At 45.4% G+C, this 25,700-nt stretch overlaps 1 protein-coding gene across 4 annotated transcripts in view; it reads left to right on the top strand.

Annotated features, from left to right (window-relative positions):
• Positions 1 to 24,799, top strand: part of USP3 (ubiquitin specific peptidase 3) — a 107,804-nt gene extending 83,005 nt beyond the window's left edge. For all 4 annotated transcript variants that reach the window (XM_075007023.1, XM_075007022.1, XM_075007025.1 and 1 more), the window contains 9 exons: positions 4,595 to 4,708; positions 5,777 to 5,890; positions 10,727 to 10,873; positions 20,125 to 20,231; positions 20,398 to 20,478; positions 21,913 to 22,031; positions 22,153 to 22,266; positions 22,380 to 22,447; positions 24,411 to 24,799. In XM_075007023.1, the coding sequence (XP_074863124.1) occupies positions 4,595 to 4,708; positions 5,777 to 5,890; positions 10,727 to 10,873; positions 20,125 to 20,231; positions 20,398 to 20,478; positions 21,913 to 22,031; positions 22,153 to 22,266; positions 22,380 to 22,447; positions 24,411 to 24,576 (1,030 nt within the window). In that variant the 3' untranslated portion in view covers positions 24,577 to 24,799. The remainder of the gene's footprint in view (positions 1 to 4,594; positions 4,709 to 5,776; positions 5,891 to 10,726; positions 10,874 to 20,124; positions 20,232 to 20,397; positions 20,479 to 21,912; positions 22,032 to 22,152; positions 22,267 to 22,379; positions 22,448 to 24,410) is intronic.
• The last annotated feature ends 901 nt before the right edge of the window (positions 24,800 to 25,700 follow it).

Here is a 25,700-nt window from a genome sequence, read left to right as displayed (position 1 = left end):
AAGAGCGAAAAAAAAAAAAAAAACTTCGTGCCCACGGAGGGCATGGAGTTCCTGTTCAGCCACCCACAACCAAATTCTTTGGTGGTGGAGTCGTCGCAACGTGGGGGAATAGACAAACATGCCAAAAAGCTAGAGCTGTTGGGCAGAAAGGTCTACTCCTCCTCCACGCTACTGTTGCCAATGGCAAATTACGCAGCGCATCTAGCGAACCATAATTTCGACAACCACATTAGGTTGACCTCCCTCATGGACTCGCTTCCAGAGGGCATGAAACCAGTGCTCAAGGCCATCATCCGACCATTTTATAACCAGTGGCAAAGGATCACCACAGACAAATGGGTGCTGGAGATCATAGCCACGGGGTACGCCATCCCCTCCCAGTTGCTCCCACCGCCATGACCTCCACCCGGGGCCCCACCTCCAGGAGACCTCCCATGTAGCGAGGCTCAAGCAGGAGGTAGACCATCTCATGCTCGTAGGGGCAGTGGAAAGAGTGCCGGAGCGACTGCAAGGGAGAGGGTTCTACTCGAGGTACTTCCTCACGGGGAGGTCCATCTTAGATTTTTGAGGCCTCCCCGGTACCTGCGCAAGCAACGTTTTCGGATGATCACAAACGCCTCCATCCTTACGGCACTAGACGATGGAGATTGGTTCGCAGCCCTCGACTTACAAGGTCCTACCGTTTGGGCTCTCCTCAGCCCCCAGAGTCTTCACCAAGACCTTGGCAGTGGTGTCAGCCTACCTGCACAGACAGGGGGTATTTATATTCCAGTATCTGAATGACTGCCTACTCAAAGGGGCCTCAAAGGAGGAGGTACTACGCATAATATGTGTCACAGCAGGCACGTTCTCTTCGCTCGGCCTGCTTATCAATCTGACAAAATCAAAGACAGACCCCACACAGGACATAGAGTTCGTAGGGGCATTCATAAATTCTATTACAGCGAGGGCGTATCTACCAGAGACTCCCTTTCGGGCCATCGGCTCCCTCGCGCAAGGCTTCACCTTCAGCCCTATGGTGCCGGTTCTGACGTGCTTACAGCCGCTGGGCCACATGGCAGCAGCGACGTTTCGTAGAACAGAACGCCAGGTTACACATGCGCAGCATGCAGCATTGGCTGGCGAGCGTATACAAACCGGCAGCACACACTGTTCACAGGATGGCGTCGCCCACAACGGAGGTGCGCAAATCCCTGCAATGGTGGGTAAACCCCGAGAACCTGCTAACAAGGGTACCCTTCCACCAACCACACGTATTGGTTTTTCTTACTACAGATGCCCCCCTCATAGGGTGGGGAGCACACATGGGCGAAGAGGTGACGCAAGGGCTGTGGTCCTCTATGGAGCAGTCACTGCACACAAATATACTGGAGCTCAAAGCAGTGTTCAACGCCTGCAGACACTTTCGAGACCAACTGAAAGGCAAGGTAGTCGGGATCAGTACAGACGATACCTCCACCATGTTTTATATAAATCGGCAAGGAGGAGCTCGGTCCCATGCCTTATGTGTAGAAGCAGTCCGGTTGTGGAACTGCTGCATCGCCAACAATGTAACCTTGAAAGCCTCGTACTTACCAGGCGCTCGCAATGTGAAGGCAGACCAGCTGAGCAGGCGTTTCGCACTCACGCACGAGTGGCAGATCCGTCCCGATCTGCTGCAACCGATTTTTCCACGCATGGGGTTTTTCCCCAGATAGACCCTGTTTGCTACTCAGCACAACAAGAAGTGCCCACGATTCTGCTCCAGGGCAGGACTGGGACGGGGGTCCCTGAGGGATGCCTTCGCGATCTCATGGAGGGGCCCCCTGCTTTACGCTTTCCCTCCCACAGTGCTCATCCACAAAGTGTTGCAGAAAGCCAGGAGGGAAGGAACCTGAATGATCCCGATAGTCCCAACGTGGGATCGACAGCAATGGTTCCCCCTATTCCTGCGCATGTCGGACCGGCCACCGATGTCCCCTCCGGTGGCGCGGGATCTGCTCACGCAAGCCCAGGGGTCCATAGTGCATCCGCACCCCGAACGCCTGCGACTACAAACGTGGTTAATCCATGGCTCAGCTCCCTAGAGAGCACATGTACGGAGGAAGTGCAGCAAGTCCTAGAAAGTAGCAGGAGGACTTCCACCAGGAAGACTTTCAAGCAGAAATGGACTCGCTTTACGGCATGGTGTTCTACCAAACAGCTAGCCCCCTTTCGGTGCCTATGGCTGTGATATTAGAGTATTTACTGGACCTCAAGATAGGAGGACTCTCGCTATCCTCGTTTCAGGTCCACCTGGCTGCCATTTTGGTGTTCAGACACGAAGAGGAAGGGCACACGGTGTTCGCCCATCCCATGGTTACCAGGTTCTTCAAAGGGCTGGTAAGCCTATACCCCCCTCAGAAACCGCTTCCACCTCTGTGGAACTCGGACCTGGTGCTTAATGCGAAAAGGGGACCACCGTTTGAGCCTTTGGCCACGGTTTCCCTCCGCCTCCTTATGATGAAGACGACCTTTCTTCTCGCAATCATGTCAGCTTGCAGGGTGAGCGAGCTTGAGGCAGTTATGGCAACGCCGCCCTGCGCTGTTTTTCCAAGGAGGCGGTAACCATACGGCTGCATCCAGCCTTTGTTCCTAAAGTTTCTTTCTGAGTTTCATACTAACGAACCTATTGTTTACCCTTGTTTATCCAAAGCCTCATAACTCTAACAAAGAGGCGCGCCTACATCTCCTGGACGTGAGCAGGCGCAAGCTTTCTATATGGACAGGACCAAGTCCTTCCGGAGAACGGATAGGCTCCTAGTCTCTATTGCTCCCAAATCAAAAGGAGAATGTCTCTCTTCGCAGAGAATCTCTAAGCACATCGTATCTTGCATAAAAATGTGCTACAAACTCAAAAAGACTCCTTTACTGGCCACGCCCAGGGCTCATTCCACTAGGGCGGTGGCAGCATCAACAGCCTTTTTTCAAGGGCGTTGCGCTAAAAGACATTTGCAGAGTGGCGACCTGGTCATCCTGTGACACCTTCGCCAAACATTACGCCCTTCACAGGGTATTCCAAGAGGATACCCGTCTCTCGGCAGCGGTCCTCTCGGGGACAAGCTGCACATAATCCGATTACCCACCTCCTATCTTGGGTTACTGCTGGGTAGTCACCTAATGTGGAGCACCCACGGGGACACTCGAAGAAGAAAGAAAGGTTACTCACCGTAGTAACGGTGGTTCTTCGAGATGTGTCCCCGTGGGTGCTCCACTACCCGCTCATCCTCCCCGCTCCGGATCTCTGTTTAGTGTTTTGCAGGAGCATCCGAGGCGGTTGGTCAAGGAACTGGCGGGGACCGGATCGCGCACATGGCCGGGAGCGCGCAAGGGAGCGGCGCGCACCAGCGCATGCGCGGTCCGGCAGAAACTGCTTGGAAGATCCGATCTGCGGCGCCGGGCGAGCCCGACACCTAATGTGGAGCACCCACGGGGACACATCTCGAAGAACCACCGTTACTACGGTGAGTAACCTTTCTTTGCCAACTTTGTCCACATATCTATTCTGGAGATACCATCACTGAACCTAACCAGGTTATTCACAGAATCTCAGGCACATTCTTATGTTCCTCAGCTAACATCATGTATGCCATCATGTTCCAACCATGCCCAGATGCTTTGTATATTGGACAGACTTCAGACTCTCTTAGACAAAGAATTAATGGGTATAAAAACACTCCTGATTCACAAACCTGTCAGCCATCACTTTACTGGAGTGGGCCATTCTGTTAATGACCTGAAAGTTTGTGTCTTACTGAAAAGGAATTTTCACAACAGTTTGGAAAGGGAGGCTGCTAAACTCTCCTTTTTATTCAAATTTGACACACTAACACGTGGTTTGAACTGGGATGGGAATTTTCTAGGTCATTGTAGGGGCTTGTATGCATACTTGGCTTTATCTAATTCTTGACGCCCCCCCACCCTGAGGCTTCTGCCCCTGGACTCTCTGATTTGCTCATCTTGATAGTATTTTTTCTGGTTTGTTAACCTTGATTACTATTTTTGGTTCTCTGTGCCTTAAATATTAGTCTGTTCTGGTCTGGCTATGGTCTGGAGAAGTGGGCCTGTCCCACGAAAGCTCATCACCTAATAATTATTTTGTTAGTCTTTAAAGTGCTACTGGACTGCTTTTTTGTTTTGATAGTATATAGACTAGCACAGGTATAATTGTATTATTATTCTAGATGGTACATACTGTATTCAAGTCAACTGTTAATATTAATGCCACTTATAGATATGGATTTATTTACAGTGAGAATAATGTGAGAATTCAGCATACACTAATAGTGGAACCTTGGTGTTTCCTAATCAAAGGAGAGAAAATATATGATTATTGCTGGTATCTGGGCTGGTGCCTGCTGTTTAATTGGGCCCAATATATATGTGCTGAGTAGCTAGCTAATAATAATACTAGATGTAACCTGACTAGTTCTCTTGATGAGAAACTTGACCTGCTCAGTGTTACTTATAAGAACTAGTTGAAGAAAACAGGTGAGCGCTTCTAAAGAATATTGTGCACATGTCTTTCCTATTATCGATCCTATGTGTTTCTCACTCTCATTTCTTTTTCCTACAGCAACATTCAGCAGTTCTGCTGTTATTTCAAAGAGTTGCCTGCCGTGGAGTTGCGGAATGGTAAAACAGCTGGCAGGCGAACTTACCATACCAGGAGCCAAGGGGATAATAATGTGTAAGTTAACAACACATTTGTTGCTAGCACTGTCTTTCAAGAAGCAGTACTAGAAACCGAAAGAGAGTGTGCTGGGTACTTTTTGCATGTATTGTACAAGTGCAAATGTTTTCGTAATTTCCATTGGGTTCTTGTAGATGTCACAGCAAAGAGGAACACTGGCACCTGCCAAACAGTACAGGAGCAAAGTTCGATATATATTTAATAATTGAGTGGATTAGGTGTCACTTAATGCTTCTTAATCTTAGTGTAAAAGTTCTTTTGAACGTTCTTAGAAATTAACCGAGAAGCATGGGTTTTAAGAATTTAGCTGAAGGACCTTTAAACAATAATAAACCCTGTATTGAGTATTAAGGGAGAAGCGGAAAAATGTCTGTTGGAGTACCAGAGAAGATATCTTTAGGCTTTGTTTATTAAGTATCTTCTTCTGAAGTAGGTAAACTGCCCTAATGCTGAATTGGGGTAGAGTGGAACAGAAGTTTAAAAATAATATAAAAGAACAAAGTGATAAAATTAAGTAAGTGAAAATCGGAGTATGTACGTATATGTATGCTAATATACACTTAGGGGAGACATTTATTAGATTATGACAATCATCAAGAGAAGTACTGGAAGCCCTGTCACTCTAATAATTTAAGACTGAACTAGATGAAGCAGTAAATTAGTTTAGGCAACAATCTTGCGTTTTGAAGGAGAATTTCAAGGTGAATAAGTGGACTGAATCTTCACCGGCATGCAAATAATTATGCACAAAAGATTTAAAGGTACAAAAGGTACAATTTTAGAGGTGCTCAGATATTACAGTGATAAAAGCTTAGATAAAAAGTCCCATTTCCACCCTGTGATTTCAAGATGATGCTAGTCTGTTTTCTCTACCCCTTCAATTTTGTGATTTGGATTTACATTGTAAAATTTATGGGGAGTTGGAATATGTCTTTGTGTAAGAAATGATTTACAGAATACACATCAAAGGAGACTCTTTGGTACTCATACTGAAGTCCTGAATATCAGCACAAAATAGATTAGGGGATGACTCCACACTAATTCATTTTTACTTTCTCTCCACAGTTCATTGGTTGAAGAGTTTAGAAAGACACTTTGTGCTTTGTGGCAAGGGAGCCAAACTGCATTTAGCCCAGAATCTTTGTTTTACGTCGTCTGGAAAATCATGCCAAATTTTAGGTACGTTCTATAAGACAAAGGATTGTGTTCTTGAATATAACCTTGTGTTATCTGTGCCCTTGTCTGGCTCCTGGAAAATACTCCTTGCAGCCGCCTCCTTTTCCCGCAAGTGTAATTTGCAAATGTGACTTCAGTCTGATCTTGAAGACTTTCATTCATCAGGATAACTGTTTGTTCCCATTAAGTACACAACATGCAAAAGAATCGGAGAAGACAAATTCTTTATCTACAGGAACTAGAAATCTATAATTTTGATGAGATGTGGCTTGTTTTTAGGGTCAGAAGAACCAACATAAGTCTACAGTTCATCATCAAGAATAAAGAATTTACAGAACCCAAATTTTGGCTATGATAGGAATGATACTTTAAAAAAAAATTAGCTGCCATAGGCCTTAAGTAAAACACACTGGGCAAAACTTCCTTGATTCTCAAAACATTCTAGCAACTTCCAATATAATTTGAAGCACGGTTTGTAAGAGTCTATGGGCATTAAGCAGTGTCAAAAAAAAAAAAAAAAAAAAAAAGTTACCCAAGTAAATCAAAATATCATTCCTCTCCAAGGTGTGTCTGTCCTGGCCCCTGAACCTCTTTCAAAGGAGCACTGAAACCTGTTAGGATTTGTGAAGGTAAGTTGCTCCATGTTCTCAAGTAGTAAAGATGTTCTGTTATCTGTTACATCTCCATCAGTGCTGAAAAGATGCTGTAAACACTCCTTTAGCTGAATAATCTAGATAATAAAAGGGCATCTGTAAAATTTATCGCAATGTCTAATATGTGTTTTACTGGCTTCGGAGAATCAAGGAAGTTTAATACCAGTAGCTTGAAAAAATCGCCAAAATGTTCTAGGCATAAGAACACCATCTCTAATGTATTTGACAAGTTCCACCATTATTAATAATAAGCCAGCAGTACAGGTCTTGTGTGACTGAACAGGGATATCTGTTGTTGAGCAAATTTTCAGCACTGTGGGTTCTGTCATGGCTTTTAACGTAAAGTGCTGCCATTTTCTGGGAACTTGGCATTTTTAGGGGGGAGGGGAAATTTGTGACCCATTGGTAACACCAGCTGTGTAGGAACAGTTCTTTAGTGAAAGGTGCTAGTAGCTCACTCAGTCTTCCTTCAGCCATATCTGCCCTTCTGTTCAGTGGAGCAAAATAATACAATAAACCACATGGAAAGGAAAGTTAGCCACTTAGTGTGTTCTTCCCTGCAGTTGGGGTGGGAAGAGGTAGTCTTGGGTGTAGGTGGAAAATAGATGTGATAAATTACATCATGCTGCCTAAGTTACTGGTGCTCCATGTAAAATCCCTGGTCTTCCACTGCAGTGTTCACCAGCTCAGAGGGATTATACTTGGAAGGGATGGAGTTGGAGCCAGTGGCATGACAGCAACAAGTCAGCTATGCTGCTTGTTCTTGCACAGTGTACAGCAACGGGAAGGTCTTGTAGCTGAGATTTGATTTTGGTTAGTTTTTCCCATGAATTGCAGCCTTTGATGTGGTTGATGCTGGTGGCAGGGAACTGTATATCTGCTCACCCTTGTCGCTATGGGTCCAGTCTCCCTAATGAAAACATGTAGCAACAGAAATTGCTGATATTGCAGTGTAGATCCCTCCAAATCTATGTAGGAATAGGAGCTACAGCTCATGGCTAGGAATTTATATTGTACAGTTTGGTGGGATGCAAGTGTGCCTCTGCATGCTGTTTCTTTGCCATGAAAGCTTGGTCTCTGAGCAGCCTATGGGGCAGGCCTGCTGCACACCAAGAGAGCTCCATAGCCCATTGGTGGGGGAATTGAAGTATGCTTATTATGCTTCCTGAATCATGAAGTGGTGTTGCCCTCCTCCCCCACTGGTATGTGACTGTTTCTTTTGTACCATATTTTGTTGCCCAAGGGAAAGAGAACATGAACAGGCTAGACTGAATTGTTAAGGGGCATTGGGATCTGCTGTTTTGCAAAACATGAGCTTTCTGTGAGCAGCTATGTTCCCCATTAGAGAAACTTAGGTAATTTTATTTTAGATTGTTCAGTTAATATTGCGAATATATTTGCACTTGGGTGAATTGAACACAGACCTCACGAAGTGCTGTATTATACAAATGAACAACAAGAAGACATTTACAAATTACATTTCATCACATTTCAGATCAAATACATCCCATTTCATTTAAAATATTCTTGCTGATAATGCCATTCCCATAAATTTTCTTTCTTCTGTTATAACTGTAAGCTATTTAAAATCAAGTATTTCCTGCATTAACTCAGTAACTTCTAATTTTTTTCTGCATTTAAACCCCAGTCTTTTACATTTGTTTCACATAGCTCAGAAAGAATTCTGCTTCATTCATTCCTTCTACGGTAATATACAAATTGTACTGCACATTAAACCTCTTACATTTAGTATCTATACAAAGTTAACTTGCAGATATCTCATCCTTTTCCAGATAATCTTTTTATTTTTGAATTCCGTCTCTAGTGACCTGATGAAGATAAATGACAATCAGGAAAATTATACATCTTGATTGCATATTTGTTGCACAGTAATTACTGTACTGTAACAAAAATTTCCCTGACCAATTGAATAAAGCACTTCATTGTTCCACCAATGACATAGAAGGAATTGGAGGGGAAGCCAAGCTGATATTCTTAGGAGTTTGTAGACTGGCTTCAGCTGGATGCAGCGCAGCAATAATCTACTCTAAAGGTTCTGAGTCATGACTGCCTTTGTTTTCATGGTTACTAGCAGATGATTCCTATGTTTGATTCACAGCTCTGCTTTTCAACGCTGCAATGGCAAAGCAAGGTAGTTTCCCTTAATAATGGTCCTTGTAACTGCTCCTTTAGAGGAAAAAGTGCTTGTTATGCTTACTTGGGGACAAAGCAGGGAGGCTTATTTAAGGCTTTAGAGTTTACTCATCTTGGCTGAGATTTGTAGGACGCTTGGTGTGGAGTGAGTACATTCTGCATTAAGCATATCACCTCTCCTATGAGCATGTGCCAACTTCCGCATTCAGTGCTCACTTGGCTTAAACCACTGGCTCTCCAACTCTAAGATGTGTTCACTTTGTGATAGTTTTGCATAGATGCTTCCCGTTCTGTTCGTGACAGTAAACACCACCACCCATCCCCCTCAGTCACATATTATCCTGTTGGTAACTGCATCAGTTGCTTGTATGGAAGAGTAGAACTATATGTAATGGGTTTTAGCTTATTAGAGAAATTGTAAGGGCCATCAGTGCAGCGTGCAAAGCTCTCTGTGCACCATAGTTTTGGACCTTCTGTACTAATCCTCTGAGGGTTGTAGTGATGAGTCATACTTGTTATGTGAAATGATGTATCCCCTCACTTCATTTGGGGCTGCTTGGAGTCTCATGGTGTTTTCATAAAGATTCTGCCTGACTTTCCTTGAATAGTTACATCTTTCAGCTTATTGCTTTATTTGTAAAAACCTGCTTACCTGAGAGCTGTTGGCTTCCCACAGCCTAATTAGCAGTGAAGTACTGATTGCTTCTTGTTTGAACAACATCTTTTGGCTCTTTCTTTCAGTGTACTTCTGAGATTCGAAGGAGGTTCCACCTTCAATAGGCTCAGATCAGAGTCCAAATGTAGTGAGAATTGTTATGCATCAGATTAATTTCTTCACTCAAATGTTGCAAGAATACCCAGAGTGGAGGTTAACAACAAGAAGTCTTGTGGCACCTTGTAGACTAACAGATATTTTGGAGCATAAGCTTTCGTGGGCAAAGACCCTCTTCATCAGATGCATGAGTGGGGGGGTGGTTTCAGAGGGGTATTCTGATGAAGCGGGTCTTTGCCCACGAAAGCTTATGCTCCAAAATATCTGTTAGTCTATAAGGTGCCACAAGACTACTACTTGTTCTCAAAACTACAGACTAACACAGCTACCTCTCTGATACAGAGTGGAGGTTGAAATCCTTCCATACAATTAACGTTGTTCCATAGCCTAGTCTAGCCTAGCCTAGGAGTAGGGGATTAAATCCCTGTTGTTTCAAAGAACTCCTACCTTTACTGCAGCAGCTTGGGGAGAAAACGCAGCCTGGGAATGACCACTTTGGAGAAGTGATGGGTTTGGTGTGTGAAGAAAATCTGCTTAGAACTGTGGTCCAAAAACTACTGGTTATCTTATATGCCAAAAAAGTGTGTAAGACCATGTTTTTCCAGTCCAGGATTTTAGTATGGTGTACATCGTTAATGATGGTCAGAGCAAACTGATGCAGCTGTTCAAACTGCAAACTTGCTTAATGTAAACCATCAGCATCCTCCATAACCATATAGGTTCACTGTTGGTCAGCTGCTGCAGTGGCCCAGTTCAAGTGTGACACTGTCTCACCTGCAATATGGAGTAGTCATGAAGATCCTTACTGCACAGTAGTGAGAGTCACTGCCCATTCCTTCTCAGAACTGTTCAAGAGGCAGACTGACCTGGTACTTGTCACACAAACCCAAGTGCACGGTCAGCTATTGCTCAGTGTCCAGCACTGCTTTGTATTGTTAAAAAGTTGCTTTTAAATCTAAAATCCTTGAAAAATGTTTGGTTAAGAGGAATGAGAAGTTTAGAATTCTGACAGTGACATCCATGTGTGTAACACAAGCTGTGCCTTTGAGATCATATTGCAGTCTGATCTGAGCTAATTGCTTAGTGTCTCCAGAGCTATTCACTCCATGCTTTCAGACTACAGCCACAGTATTGGAAATTGCATGAACAAGTGTATCCTGTAAGGTACTAAGTGACAGGCTGTTCCTTTGGTGTGTATTTTGGAACTACTTTGGGCCAATATGCAGTCTCTTTAAATTTACTGAACTTTTTTATATTAAGGGGATACCAGCAGCAAGATGCCCATGAATTCATGCGTTACCTGTTGGATCATCTACATTTGGAACTCCAAGGTGGCTTTAATGGTGTTTCCCGCTCAGTAATTTTGCAAGAAAATTCAGGTCTCTCTGCAAGCAGCAAATGTTGCATGTAAGATATCGTTTTAATTCCTTCAACAACTTATAATCACGAAGGGACTTCACGCATGTATCAAAGTTCCCTCCAACATCATTTCTTCTATTTAAAGCAATATCTAAAGAAGTGAACTAAAGTAGCATCACATTGAGCTGCCTCTTAGTCAAAGCACTCAACTTTTATTGTGTGTCTTAAATTGATTATTTTCATAGTAGTTATTAGATTTGGTCAAAATAAATACTTTATCTCACGGCTGTAAATGTGATGATTTGATTCAATATCTTGCAAAATAAAACCAATTCCATTTTTTTCAGTACATAACTGTCTTTTTTTGAATTCAAGTTAAACAAAGTTATCCAGAGTAATCAATGGCCCGTTAATTATAAATGGGCAATAGGTGTTTTACATGAGTGAAACAGGTAGTGGCAGTACATTCAAGCTTTGACATAACGGGATTATTTTCCAGCAGTACAACAGTCTGTATTTGCATCTCAGCTAGAAGAGACCCTTGAAGCAACTATTGCTTTAATTTGTCTTTGACAATGTTACAGCATTTTCTTCAGTATTCCTATAACTCTGTTTTGAAACTGAAGCACTTTTGGGTGTCTTTTGGTCTGGAAATGCTGACACTTCCTGAGTTATTTTTTCCATGTATGTTCTGCTAAACTGAAAACAGCACTGAAACCAAAACATTTATTTTGCTTTAGGCAGGAATGCTAACATTCAGTTCAGCATGGATTTTGGTCACTGGGCAGACTTCTTATGTTAAGATTAGCTGAGAGTTAAGTCAGTCCTGATCTGTGCATCAAAAGAGATTACATGTTAAACAGACCTGAGCAGGGCAGGTGAGTAGTGCATAGGTGTGACCACAGTGTGTGCTTAGTGTTCCTTGATCCATTTTTAATTAATTCTAAATATAACTGCTTTGCTTGGAATCACTAGTCTTATAGGGCAAGGAGTATATCTTTAGTATAAAATAACCTTAATAATTAAGATTCTTTGTTCATGCAAAATACATGCACCACAAATCATGTCTGTCTAACAGTCCTCTTAGAGTGGAGTACAGGATGTTGTTATGTTGGATTTTAGAGTATCTAACCCAAAATCTTTCAGTCCTCCACTGATCTGAGTCTGGAAAATCAGTGGGCCTTGAAAGGTAGCTTTGCCTGAAAAATGATCTGTCCTCGCTGAGACCAGTGTACAGATAGTTTTGTAAATTTGCCTCCACTGCAATAATGGAAGATTTTACCCAGCATTGCTCAGGTCTTAAATTTTTGATTTTTGGAAAATAAAGTGAAAATGTACATGCATCGAAATCATTGCTCAGGGGTGAGGCTGAGGATGAGGGATTCATTGTGCATGCTACCTCTGGGAGAGAGGACTACCCCAGCCCTCTTTCACCTCAGCAACTTAGTGCCAGGTGAGAAGCCTCTCCATGGTCGCTGCAGCTCCACTGGGCACAGGTGGGGGAGGGGTGCATGTCTCCCAGCTGGGGCACGTCCAGGTTTGTCTTCCTCCTGCACTCCCCAGCCAAAGTGAGGAATGCAGCAAATTGCACTTTCCCCTTGTTCTCTGGCAAAGGGGAACAGGCAGAAATGTTCCTGTATGAATCAGACAGCAGAGCTTCAGTCCTGTCCTCTGCCTTTCCTAAAGGCTGGTTAGGGGCTAGAGAGGTAGGAGGCTCAGAATTGAAACAGTCCTCTACTGGGGACAGGTGCCCCCAGCCAGCCCATTTCACCTGTCTGGTGATTCTCTCTTTTCTGTATGGTTGTATAAGAAGCAATCCCATTATTGCAGGCACATCCCATTTTTGTGGCACTACCCAACCCTTACATTTCTTCAAGTTGTGGTAAGAGGAAGCTGTATAGTTAATTTGGTGGCCCTAGCTCTTACCTTTTAGGAGGAGCTCTTAAATAAAGAGACAGATGAACATATAGATAAATGCTCTCAAATACATAGTAGAATAGACAGTATATTGAACAGGCCTGAAGGAGACAGCTTGTAATTTCACTGTGCAGGTTTTCTGTAGCTTGGCAAATGGTTGGAAACCTGATGATATAAACTATCAAATTGTTCTGATTCTTTGTATTATTAATTACTTTGAAATATTTTAACAAAAAAGCTCTCCAATAGCACTTTAAAGACTAACAGAATAATTTATTAGGCGATGAGCTTTTGTGGGACAGACCCACTTCTTCATATCATAGCCATGCCAGAACTGACTCAATATTGAGTCTTTTCTGTATGGCTATGATCTGAAGAAGTGGGTCTGTCTGACAAAAGCTCATCACCTAATAAATTATTCTGTTAGTCTTTAAAGTGCTACTGGACTGCTTTTTTGTTTTGATAGTATATAGACTACCACAGCTTTCACTGTTACTGTTTGAAATATTTATTTTCATTAAACATTAAGAACACGGCAAAATGTGATAGTGTTAGGAATTTACATTTATTTTTTTTAAAAGTCAGCACTCCCAGTTGTTACTAATTACTATTGTCCTTTCACTTTAATGTCTTCCAGGCATAAGATCAGGAGACAGCAGTTAGCTTGAGGTTTTGTGTCAGATAAGCATAAATTGATTGGATGAGTTTTTTCCTTGCCTCAGCAGAAAAATTGTTTCTTTCTTTGTATAGTACTACATTATGGAAACACATTTCATTGTGCATACAGGAATGCTGCTTTGCTCTGGTTGAATTAGCAGTCTAGCTAGGAATCTCCTTCTAAATGGGAGCATTTAAAGCACAAAAAATACTATAAGTGCAATATCAATGTACATAGGAACAATGGCACAGTTGCGATGTAAATATCTCTTTGGAAGTGACTAAATGGGAGTTCTTCTTCGAGTGTCCCCGTGGGTGCTCCACATTAGGTGTCGGGCTCGCCCGGCGCCGCAGATCGGATCTTCCAAGCAGTTTCTGCTGGACCGCGCATGCGCCGGTGCGCGCCGCTCCCCCGCGCACTCCCGGCCATGTGCGCGATCCGGTCCCCGCCAGTTCCTCTTAACCGCCGTCGGCTGCAGACGAAATCCAACTAGGCTAAGGCCAAGTAGTGTATTCAACGACTTTATCTGTTTTTTCTTAAAGTTTTTTTCAGGCACTTAGGCTACTATAAGCTAGCCGGTTGTTATTTTGTAAAAAAAAAAAAAAAAAAAAAAAACAACAACGAACAAGCTAGGAGAGGGACAGCTCAGCCAGTCCCAGTAACAAGCGCCGGAGGCCAGGAGCTAGGGCTATCAGCCCTCCTGCTAAGGCAGGCCATCGGACGGGGAAAACGGCACAAAGAAGGTGCTAAGTACCCACTTAAAAACTCAAAGACTCATCAACAATGTCCTCTTCAGGCTTTAAAAAAAAAAAAAAAAATGCTGCTTCTTGATAAGGCCCTCCAGCCAGAAGCGCCGGAGCAGCCGCAGCAGGAGGGACCCTCCGGGGCCCTTAAAAGGAAAGCTGCCTCCCTCATTCCATCAGCGCAGAAACGGAGGAAAGTATCTCCAGCCCAATCCCTGCCGGCAGCAACAGCGAGCGGGACGGGAGGAGCAAGCAGCCCCCAGCCGCAGCAACAGCTGATCGGCGGCGGCACGGAGAGCCACGTGGAAACGGCTCAGCCTCCGATACTCAGCCAGCCACCCCGCACCGCAGGCAGGGCGGCGGCTAAGCAAACGCCGGTACCGGCGGCACCGCAGGCAGCGACACTGACCCCCGGGGAACCGGCGGTGCAGAGCGCGCAGGCACGTAGCCTGCCGGCACCGGAGGACACCGCACATGCGGCATCGCCCTCAAGCGTGCCGAGCTCGGTGCGGACGGGGCCGGAATCCCCTGTATGCTCCCCAGCCCGATCCCTGCCGGCAGCAACGGCGAGCGGGACGGGAGGAGCGAGCAGCCCCCAGCCGCAGCAACAGCTGATCGGCGGCGGCACGGAGAGCCACGTGGAAGCGGCTCAGCCTCCGATACTCAGCCAGCCACCCCGCACCGCAGGCAGGGCGGCGGCTAAACAAGCGCCGGTACCGGCGGCACCGCGAGCAGCGGCACTGACGCCCGAGGAACCGGCGGTGCAGAGCGCGCAGGCATGTAGCCTGCCGGCACTGGAGGACACCGCACATGCGGCACCGCCCTTGAGCGTGCCGAGCTCGGTGCGGACGCCGGAATGCCCTGTATGCTCCCCAGCCCGATCCCTGCCGGCAGCAACAGCGAGCGGGACGGGAGGAGCGAGCAGCCCCCAGCCGCAGCAACAGCTGATCGGCGGCGGCACGGAGAGCCACGTGCAAGCGGCTCACCCTTCGATAATCAGCCAGCTGCCCTGCACCGCAGGCAGGGCGGCGGCTAAACAAGCGCCGGTACCACCGACCCCCGGAAAACCGGCGGTGCAGAGCGCGCAGGCACGCAGCCTGCCGGCACCGAAGGACACCGCACGTGCGGCACCGACTTCGAGTGTGCCGAGCTCGGTGCGGACGGGGCCGGGATCCCCTGTATGTCAGGGGCGGAGTTACCTCCTCAAGGGAGGGGGAAGACTGCACACAAGAGGAGGCATTGCAGCCCCTCTCCGCACAGGGCTGTGGAGTTGCTTTCTCACAGCCCTCCGCTATGTTGCAGACTCCAACTAGAAGGCAGGGGTCCCCCCCCCTTGGCCTACCCGGAGCCCCCTTCTCCATTTCTGCAACCAGCCTCACCCTGGCTGGGACCACCTCCACCCTTCCTGGGATTTGAACCGCTGGACTATTAGGCAAAGTCGCTCTCTCCGGGGTCTCGACGGTCTCCCTCCCCCAGACGCAAAGGGTATGCACCAAGGGAGTGGTCTAGGTCACCTTCCCAAGACCAGTGCTTATACTGCCATGGTTGCCCCTACCACGCAGGGCATAGACACCATCGGCAATCTACTAGGGAAAGATCCCTACGAACGATCTCGTACCCCCGAGGGCAATTGCGACCGGGGACAGAGACTTAAGCATCTCAGGGGGGACTGGTTATGGAACCCCGAGATTTTCCTCGCACACCTCTAGTGAGAGGGTGTACCATCATCAGCAGGAACCGGAAGGGTCCAGAGAGACGTACCCCAGCGGTTCCTCGCTTTCCTCCCCGGATGAGGCTACGGCCCCGGGGGGCATCCATCCTCCGGACGATCTCAAACAGTTCCAAGAGCTGTTTTACGAGGGTGGCCTTCACGCAAGGCTTCCAGACAGCAAAGGTGCAAGAGCAACACCATAAGCTCCTCAAAAATCTGAGACTTACGGCCTCCTCCAAAATAGCAATACCGCTGATGACGCAATCTTGGAGTCTGCCACTATGATATGGCAGACTCCTGCGACTATTCCGCCTGTCCACAAGAGAGCGGGGAAAAAAAAAAAATACTTCGTGCCCACGAAGGGCATGGAGTTCCTGTTCAGCCACCCACAACCAAATTCTTTGGTGGTGGAGTCGTCGCAACGTGGGGGAATAGACAAACATGCCAAAAAGCTAGAGCTGTTGGACAGAAAGTTCTACTCCTCCTCCATGCTACTGTTGCCAATGGCAAATTACGCAGCGCATCTAGCGAACCATAATTTCGACAACCACATTAGGTTGACCTCCCTCATGGACTCGCTTCCAGAGGGCACGAAACCAGTGCTCAAGGCCATCATCCGACCATTTTATAACCAGTGGCAAAGGATCACCACAGACAAATGGGTGCTGGAGATCATAGCCACGGGGTACGCCATCCCCTCCCAGTTGCTCCCACCGCCATGACCTCCACCCGGGGCCCCACCTCCAGGAGACCTCCCATGTAGCGAGGCTCAAGCAGGAGGTAGACCATCTCATGCTCGTAGGGGCAGTGGAAAGAGTGCCGGAGCAACTGCAAGGGAGAGGGTTCTACTCGAGGTACTTCCTCACGGGGAGGCCCATCTTAGATTTTCGAGGCCTCACCGGTACCTGCGCAAGCAACGTTTTCGGATGATCACAAACGCCTCCATCCTTACGGCACTAGACGATGGAGATTGGTTCGCAGCCCTCGACTTACAAGGTCCTACCGTTTGGGCTCTCCTCAGCCCCCAGAGTCTTCACCAAGACCTTGGCAGTGGTGTCAGCCTACCTGCACAGACAGGGGGTATTTATATTCCAGTATCTGAATGACTGCCTACTCAAAGGGGCCTCGAAGGAGGAGGTACTACGCATAATATGTGTCACAGCAGGCACGTTCTCTTCGCTCGGCCTGCTTATCAATCTGACAAAATCAAAGACAGACCCCACACAGGACATAGAGTTCGTAGGGGCACGCATAAATTCTATTACAGCGAGGGCGTATCTACCAGAGACTCGCTTTCGGGCCATCGGCTCCCTCGCGGAAGGCTTCACGTTCAGCCCTATGGTGCCGGTTCTGACGTGCTTACAGCCGCTGGGCCACATGGCAGCAGCGACGTTTCGTAGAACAGAACGCCAGGTTACACATGCGCAGCATGCAGCATTGGCTGGCGAGCGTATACAAACCGGCAGCACACACTGTTCACAGGATGGCGTCGCCCACAACGGAGGTGCGCAAATCCCTGCAATGGTGGGTAAACCCCGAGAACCTGCTAACAAGGGTACCCTTCCACCAACCACACGTATTGGTTTTTCTTACTACAGATGCCCCCCTCATAGGGTGGGGAGCACACATGGGCGGAGAGGTGACGCAAGGGCTGTGGTCCTCTATGGAGCAGTCACTGCACACAAATATACTGGAGCTCAAAGCAGTGTTCAACGCCTGCAGACACTTTCGAGACCAACTGAAAGGCAAGGTAGTCGGGATCAGTACAGACGATACCTCCACCATGTTTTATATAAATCGGCAAGGAGGAGCTTGGTCCCGTGCCTTATGTGTAGAAGCAGTCCGGTTGTGGAACTGCTGCATCGCCAACAATGTAACCTTGAAAGCCTCGTACTTACCAGGCGCTCGCAATGTGAAGGTAGACCAGCTGAGCAGGCGTTTCGCACTCACGCACGAGTGGCAGATCCGTCCCGATCTGCTGCAACCGATTTTTCCACGCATGGGGTTTTTCCCCAGATAGACCCTGTTTGCTACTCAGCACAACAAGAAGTGCCCACGATTCTGCTCCAGGGCAGGACTGGGACGGGGGTCCCTGAGGGATGCCTTCGCGATCTCATGGAGGGGCCCCCTGCTTTACGCTTTCCCTCCCACAGTGCTCATCCACAAAGTGTTGCAGAAAGCCAGGAGGGAAGGAACCTGAATGATCCCGATAGTCCCAACGTGGGATCTACAGCAATGGTTCCCCCTATTCCTGCGCATGTCAGACCGGCCACCGATGTCCCCTCCGGTGGCGCGGGATCTGCTCACGCAAGCCCGGGGGTCCATAGTGCATCCACACCCCCAAAGCCTGCGACTACAAACGTGGTTAATCCATGGCTCAGCTCCCTAGAGAGCACATGTACGGAGGAAGTGCAGCAAGTCCTAGAAAGTAGCAGGAGGACTTCCACCAGGAAGACCTTCAAGCAGAAATGGACTCGCTTTACGGCATGGTGTTCTACCAAACAGCTAGCCCCCTTTCGGTGCCTATGGCTGTGATATTAGAGTATTTACTGGACCTCAAGAGAGGAGGACTCTCGCTATCCTCGTTTCAGGTCCACCTGGCCGCCATTTTGGCATTCAGACACGAAGAGGAAGGGCACACGGTGTTCGCCCATCCCATGGTTACCAGGTTCTTCAAAGGGCTGGTAAGCCTATACCCCCCTCAGAAACCGCTTCCACCTCTGTGGAACTTGGACCTGGTGCTTAATGAGAAAAGGGGACCACCGTTTGAGCCTTTGGCCACGGTTTCCCTCCGCCTCCTTATGATGAAGACGACCTTTCTTCTCGCAATCACGTCAGCTCGCAGGGTGAGCGAGCTTGAGGCAGTTATGGCAACGCCGCCCTGCGCTGTTTTTCCAAGGAGGCGGTAACCATACGGCTGCATCCAGCCTTTGTTCCTAAAGTTTCTTTCTGAGTTTCATACTAACAAACCTATTGTTTACCCTTGTTTATCCAAAGCCTCATAACTCTAACAAAGAGGCGCGCCTACACCTCCTGGACGTGAGCAGGCGCTAGCTTTCTATATGGACAGGACCAAGTCCTTCCGGAGAACGGATAGGCTCCTAGTCTCTATCGCTCCCAAATCAAAAGGAGAATGTCTCTCTTCGCAGAGAATCTCTAAGCACATCGTATCTTGCATAAAAATGTGCTACAAACTCAAAAAGACTCCTTTACTGGCCACGCCCAGGGCTCATTCCACTAGGGCGGTGGCAGCATCAACAGCCTTTTTTTTTCAAGGGCGTTGCACTAAAAGACATTTGCAGAGTGGCGACCTGGTCATCCTGTGACACCTTCGCCAAACATTACGCCCTTCACAGGGTATTCCAAGAGGATACCCGTCTCTCGGCAGCGGTCCTCTCGGGGACAAGCTGCACATAATCCGATTACCCACCTCCTATCTTGGGTTACTGCTGGGTAGTCACCTAATGTGGAGCACCCACGGGGACACTCGAAGAAGAAGGAAAGGTTACTCACCGTAGTAACGGTGGTTCTTTGAGATGTGTCCCCGTGGGTGCTCCACTACCCGCCCATCCTCCCCGCTCCGGATCTCTGTTTAGTGTTTTGCAGGAGCATCCGAGGCGGTTGGTCAAGGAACTGGCGGGGACCGGATCGCGCACATGGCCGGGAGCGCGCGGGGGAGCGGCGCGCACCGGCGCATGCGCGGTCCGGCAGAAACTGCTTGGAAGATCCGATCTGCGGCGCCGGGCGAGCCCGACACCTAATGTGGAGCACCCACGGGGACACATCTCGAAGAACCACCGTTACTACGGTGAGTAACCTTTCCGAATCTTTCTTTAAAAGTAGGGAGAAGGTTCAAAGAAGAAAATACACCCTAGTTGACTTAGCTTGAGAAATATTTATTAAAACAATTGTTACATAGAAAACTACTATTAAAGATAACATCCTTACAAAAATGCTAAGATCATATGTGCTCTGTAGAGAGCCAACTGTATATAAATGTAGCCTTTAAAAAGATTTGGGATGCTCATCAAAGTTATGAGTACCTATGTAAGGTATAGATTCCAATTTCTTCTAGGGTTCCAGTATCTTTGCTATTTTAATGTTTGCTCCATGGAGTGTAATGATGAGTTAAATGACTATGTAAATGACCCCAGTTCTCTTTTGTGAAGCCGGAGCAAATTCCCTGAGCAATAGAGAAATTTCACATGATAAAGTGCACTGTCAAACAGCAATTCTGATAAGTTTCTTTCCTTCATGGTGGTTTGTTTAGAAATGGAGCCTCTACCGTTGTCACAGCTATATTTGGAGGCATTCTTCAAAATGAAGTAAACTGCTTAATATGTGGGACTGAATCTAGAAAGTTTGATCCATTCCTAGGTAAGTTATCTTTCCCTTGTACTGGATTGTCACGTTAAAGCTGTCAGTCTTCATGTGTCTAAATGATTACATGTGATGGGGCTGAGATTTTACAAGATATGACATCAGTAAGAACTAAGCTTTTATTTTGATCTAAGAAATTCATTGCATTATTTTTCTTTCCTAGACCTTTCACTAGATATTCCAAGTCAGTTCAGAAATAAACGAACTAAGAGCCAAGAAAATGGACCAATATGCACACTACGAGGTAAGAGTTCATGGTGAGTGAAACCTTGGTTCCACTGAAATCAATAGGAGTTTTTTCAGTGGACTTCAGTGGAGCCAGGATTTAACCCCAAATGTTACCATCTGCCATTGAGATCTTTTGCTGGAACATGATAGTGCCTTTAAAGAGAGGGAGAGATTTTATTTCTTGAGTTAGACCTCAAAGATAAATTGGTTCCAGGCAGTTGTGAAAATAGTTAAGATGGAACTTTCATTGAAGCAGAGATATAAGCTTCACCCCAGTAGTGTACTTCAGCAATGCTCTGTAAAAATCAGAGGGTACTACAGCCTCCATGTCCTTGGGCTTTATGAAGAGAGTTTCTGCAAAGGGTAACTGCCCACTAAAAAATAGCCAGAAACCACAAACTCATCATGTGGCTTTTGTTCAGGTTCTGTGCTTGAGAAGGCAGTATTGTCACCATTCTTCTCACGTTCAGTAGGACGGACGTTGCTTGTTCTGCCCATTCAAAATTATGTACAAATACCAAGGAAACATTAATCCTCTCCTTTCTGTATCCATTCCATCCCCAAAGACCCAGGTGTCTGTCCTAATTTATTAATTGTGATGGGAAGGTGTGATGTAGTGAGGGAAATGTGTGTGTATGTGTGTGGCTAACAGAGGGTGTGGGGTGCCTCCTGAGGGTAGACTAGGTGACCAAGTGACACCTCTAGACTGCAGACAAAGTGGGAGGTGGAGCCTGAGGGGTTTGAATTGGAACTGGGAGTTGGAAAGCAGTTAGTCTGGGCTGGGGGGGAGAGAAACAGAGACAAAGGAGGGGGAAAGGCCCCGGCTCCAGGGGGCCCCTCGCGGCCTCCTCTCCCCAGCATGGATTGGATTGACTGTCCCTGCCTGCTGCACTGACTCTTCCGTAAGACGCTGTGTCCTGTTGGCTAATAAACCCGCTGTTTTCCTGCTGAGAGAGAGTCACTCCTGCCTGTGGACAGGGTGCAGGGCCTGGGGACCCCTGAACTCCATCACAGAAGGCTATTCAGTTTCTGCTGACAATCTAACAGCAGTTTTGGCTGTAGGTTAGAAGGCAGCTTGTTTGATATCCAAATTCCTTTAATCTTGATTTATCATTAAATCCATGTTCTCAAAGCCAAAGAATGTAGCATGATGCAACATTTGCTAACATAACATGTTGCCTCAGGTGCATTAACCTCTACAGAGCTAATCAAAATTGCAGTTGGTCTTATCCTCAGTCAGAAGTGAAGTTTGAAATTTTTTTTAATCCTTTAGTTGATGACCTTATAAGACATGCTGCTCTTCATTGCTATTTTCTGTTGCTCCAAAAGCTAACTTGGACATGTTTACAATAAATACTTTACACTCTTTACTAAAAACTTTATTGGATAAGTTGGTTATTAAAACCTCTGAAGAGCTTTATCTAGTGCTTCACAATTCTCTTCCTTTTAGATTGTCTTCGCAGTTTTACAGACTTGGAAGAACTTGATGAGACAGAGCTCTATATGTGCCACAAATGTAAAAAAAGGCAGAAATCCACCAAAAAATTCTGGATTCAGAAACTACCAAAGGTTAGTGCAAATGTCACAGATCCCTCTGTAATGAAACTTAAAGAAAATAACTTGACCAATAAACATTTGTGACCATAATCAAAGACTTAATAAAATCTGCTTTGTGTATTTAATGATATAGGTGCTATGCTTACACTTGAAACGATTTCACTGGACAGAATATCTGAGAAATAAGGTTGATACATATGTAGAATTTCCTCTCCGGGGCCTCGACATGAAATGCTACTTGTTAGAGGTACAGAGACTCTTACTGATGTATACAGTGGAAATGTATTTTGTTTTATTGTTCTATGGCACATAGAAGGTGCTAGCTGACTTTTTAAGAGCTGTTTTCTCTTTGAACTGCAGCCAGAGAACAGCGGCCCTGAAAGCTGTCTGTATGATCTTGCAGCTGTTGTCGTACATCATGGTTCAGGGTAAGTATGCTGAAAGAGCCTAATCCTTGGGTGAAGTACAGGTTTTATTGAAGGCAGGGACTAAACTCTTGTTGACATCATCCCAAATATGGATTTGATTCTGTTAGCAGCTGTGCTAACATGGAAGCAGAAAGCAGCTTTAATATTCCAATTGGGTCTTTTATTAGAAATGTTAATTGTTCAATGTATCAAAAATCCACTGTGAATCTCTACTCTTGTCCCCTGCATAAGAGTTGGAAATCTGATACTTATTGAAACTGAGGATAATTCCTTGCTACTTTCAGTTTGGAAGGAAAAGTTATTCTTGACCATATTTAAACAGAGAGAGGTCCTGTGACCTTAACTGACTTTTCACTGAGTCACACCTAAACTTTAGTATTTCCTCTTTGTTCATCTTGAAAGCAGGTTTATATGAAGGGCAAGTGCTCATGTAGAACAATGTAGATTTTAAATTGGCAGACTGACAGCAGTAGTCCTGTCCCGCAGGAGTGAAGCTTCAAACTGAGAGCCCATTGGGCTGTGGACTTGCAGTGGTTGTATTTTGAACTGGATATTTTTGCATCTCGATGGATCCTTTGAGAGCTAGGAATGACCATTCTCTTCCTCCAAGAGCTTGTGTAATCAAGTCGCAAGATGGAGGGACAGTGGGACAGTTTTTTAGAATAAACTATGTTGTTTCCTAGTAGTGGACATTGTTGCTGTTTTCATGAGAGTTCTCAGTTAAACTGAGTGTGTTTTCAGCAAAAAATGCATTTAAATAACTTCCCTCTAGCAGGCTGCCTTTGTTTCTTTCTGCTGAGGGTGAGTGATCTGAATATAAAGTAATACTAAATTAAACAGTGTGACTGTCAAATGGAGTCTTCATTAACCCTACCACAGAATATCCCTGATGGCTGCTTCCAAGCTCAGAGAAAACAAAACATAGTTGTAATGGACATCAGTGTAAAAATGGCTGGATTGGACTTAGATGAACTATGAGGCTATACACCTGTTAGTCATGCAAGAGTGAGATGGCCTTGTCTTGAAGCAGCATGGGTTGGTTGCTTCGTGGTTCCTAAATTATTTGTACAAGGATCCAAGACATGGAACCTGTATAAAACACCTTCAGTTAGTTTCAGCTGTGTTCATGGTGTTGACACTTTTCCTGGTGTATGTGATTTGAAATCAGATAACTCGTACAAGGTTCAGCTAGAACCAGTGGGAAGGAATTCTGAAAATAAATGACAGAACATGATAAAACTCAAATTTTATAACTGTATGGCAGCTGATAATTATATTTATTTTAAATGCTACTGGACCTGATTTTAGTCTTTAAGAGGCAAAACTTGCATTGAAGTTCATTAGGAGTTTTGCTTGCAAAAGGACTGGAGGATTGGGCACAAGGGAGTTGGATTTGCTTAAAACTAAGATACCTTTTATGAAGTCCCAAAAGGAGCAGTTTTCTGCACCTGATTAGTACAGAATCTTGACACTGTTAAAATGCTATTGCATGGAATATCTTTCTTACCCTTTAAACACTTTGGCTACGTCTACACTAGCAGCATCTGTCTGCAGAAGTTACAGTCGGAAGAAATGTTGCCACAAAATTCTGTCGACAGATCTCATCTATACATAAAAGCAGATCGAGCTTTTGATTCCCTCTGTCAACAAAAGGGTCGCCCAGAGCATCTACACAGCTTTTTGTTGACAGTTTCTATCAACAAAACGCATTTTGTGTGTAGGCATTCTGAGAGTTTTGTCTACAAAACCTCAGATTTGTCTACAGAACTCTCTACTGTAGATGTAGCCTTTGAGTTTAAGCTAACAATTAAAGAAGCTGTTGAGTTGTCCACCTCCAGCTTGTTTGAAGACTTCTGATAGAATATAGTCAATTACCACTTGTTCTGTTGTCGTCTTGTACAGTGGAGTATGAGATGGTAAATTTCCTTTTGTTGATCCCACTTTGTGTGTCTCATTATTTCAGCGTTGGCTCTGGACATTACACAGCGTATGCAGCTCATGAAGGCCGCTGGTTCCATTTCAATGATAGTACTGTAACTCTGACTGATGAGGAGACCGTGGTAAAGGCAAAGGCTTACATTCTCTTCTATGTGGACCGGCAGGCCAAATTGGGATCTGATAAACTTTAATACCTCCTTTTAATCATCACTTATCAAGTCCAGCGGACAAAACATTTCCAATTCTCCATAAATACTTGATCCAAGACTATTAATTTCATTGTGCACTTTTCAACTTCCTCGTGTGAGTTTTAGTTTATTGTGTCAATGGTAGCATTTGACTTGTTGAACTTGGACACAAACTAACTTGTGGGTTGTTTTTGTTTTTTTTTTGTTTTTGTTTTTTTTTAGTTTTACCAGAAAACCTCAGCAAATACTTTGATTTGCTACTTTAGTTGTGATAACACAATTTTTATATAGTTTTCGTGAACTACTTAGTTATTTGACTTTAATATATATATGTTTTCTTTTTTCACTTTCTAAAGGCACATTTACATCAGAGAAGCTTTGTATGCTCTTTTATAAACTAGAGAAATGCGCTCCTGATTATGAAGAGCAATAGAATTTTATGCTGCTCTCACAGCTGTTACGTAGCTAAGATTGAATCACTTAAATCAATGAATTGCTTGCACATACTGTTTGCCCCAGTGCAAAAAACTTAACAGTGACCTCTGAACAATCACTCTTTGCCTGCAGAAGGGAGGGAATGTGGCATCCTTATGTAGACTGGGTAATTGCTGCTATCCGTGTGTATCAAGGCTGCTGTCTTTCAGGACTCTTTGTAAATAAATAGTTGATTCAGTTGTATTGTTCTGCAAATTAAAGTATTTCTTGTTTGTACTTCTCCTAAAAAGAGACATTTACATTATTGCTTTAATCATTTACATCTTTACACATGTTGTTGGATTTTAATTTACCTTTTTTAACTGAAATGGGATTGGCAGGGATTGTGATGTCTCAATTTTAGCACTTAACCTAATATTTGATAGCAAGCACTTGCTTTTGGAGCTAGCAGGCTCATTGTGATTGGACCACTCTCCCTTCTGTATCCTAAAATGAGAGCTGACTGATGGGCTTCTCATTGGAGAGATTTTTGTCTCAACAAAAATCCCATTTGCTCCCATCATCTTCTAGGATGAATAAAATCCAGCAGTCTCCATGTAGGACTTAAAGGTAGATTTGTTAAGGGTTTGGACCTAGGCTTTGCATGGCATATTGCTCTACTTAATCCAGACTCTGGATCAAACTACTAGGAA

This window comes from Carettochelys insculpta, chromosome 12, assembly GCF_033958435.1.
Source record: "Carettochelys insculpta isolate YL-2023 chromosome 12, ASM3395843v1, whole genome shotgun sequence".
NCBI classification, from domain to species: domain Eukaryota; kingdom Metazoa; phylum Chordata; order Testudines; family Carettochelyidae; genus Carettochelys; species Carettochelys insculpta.
Note: the sequence above shows the minus strand (reverse complement) of the source record. Positions and strands in the feature narration are given on the sequence as shown.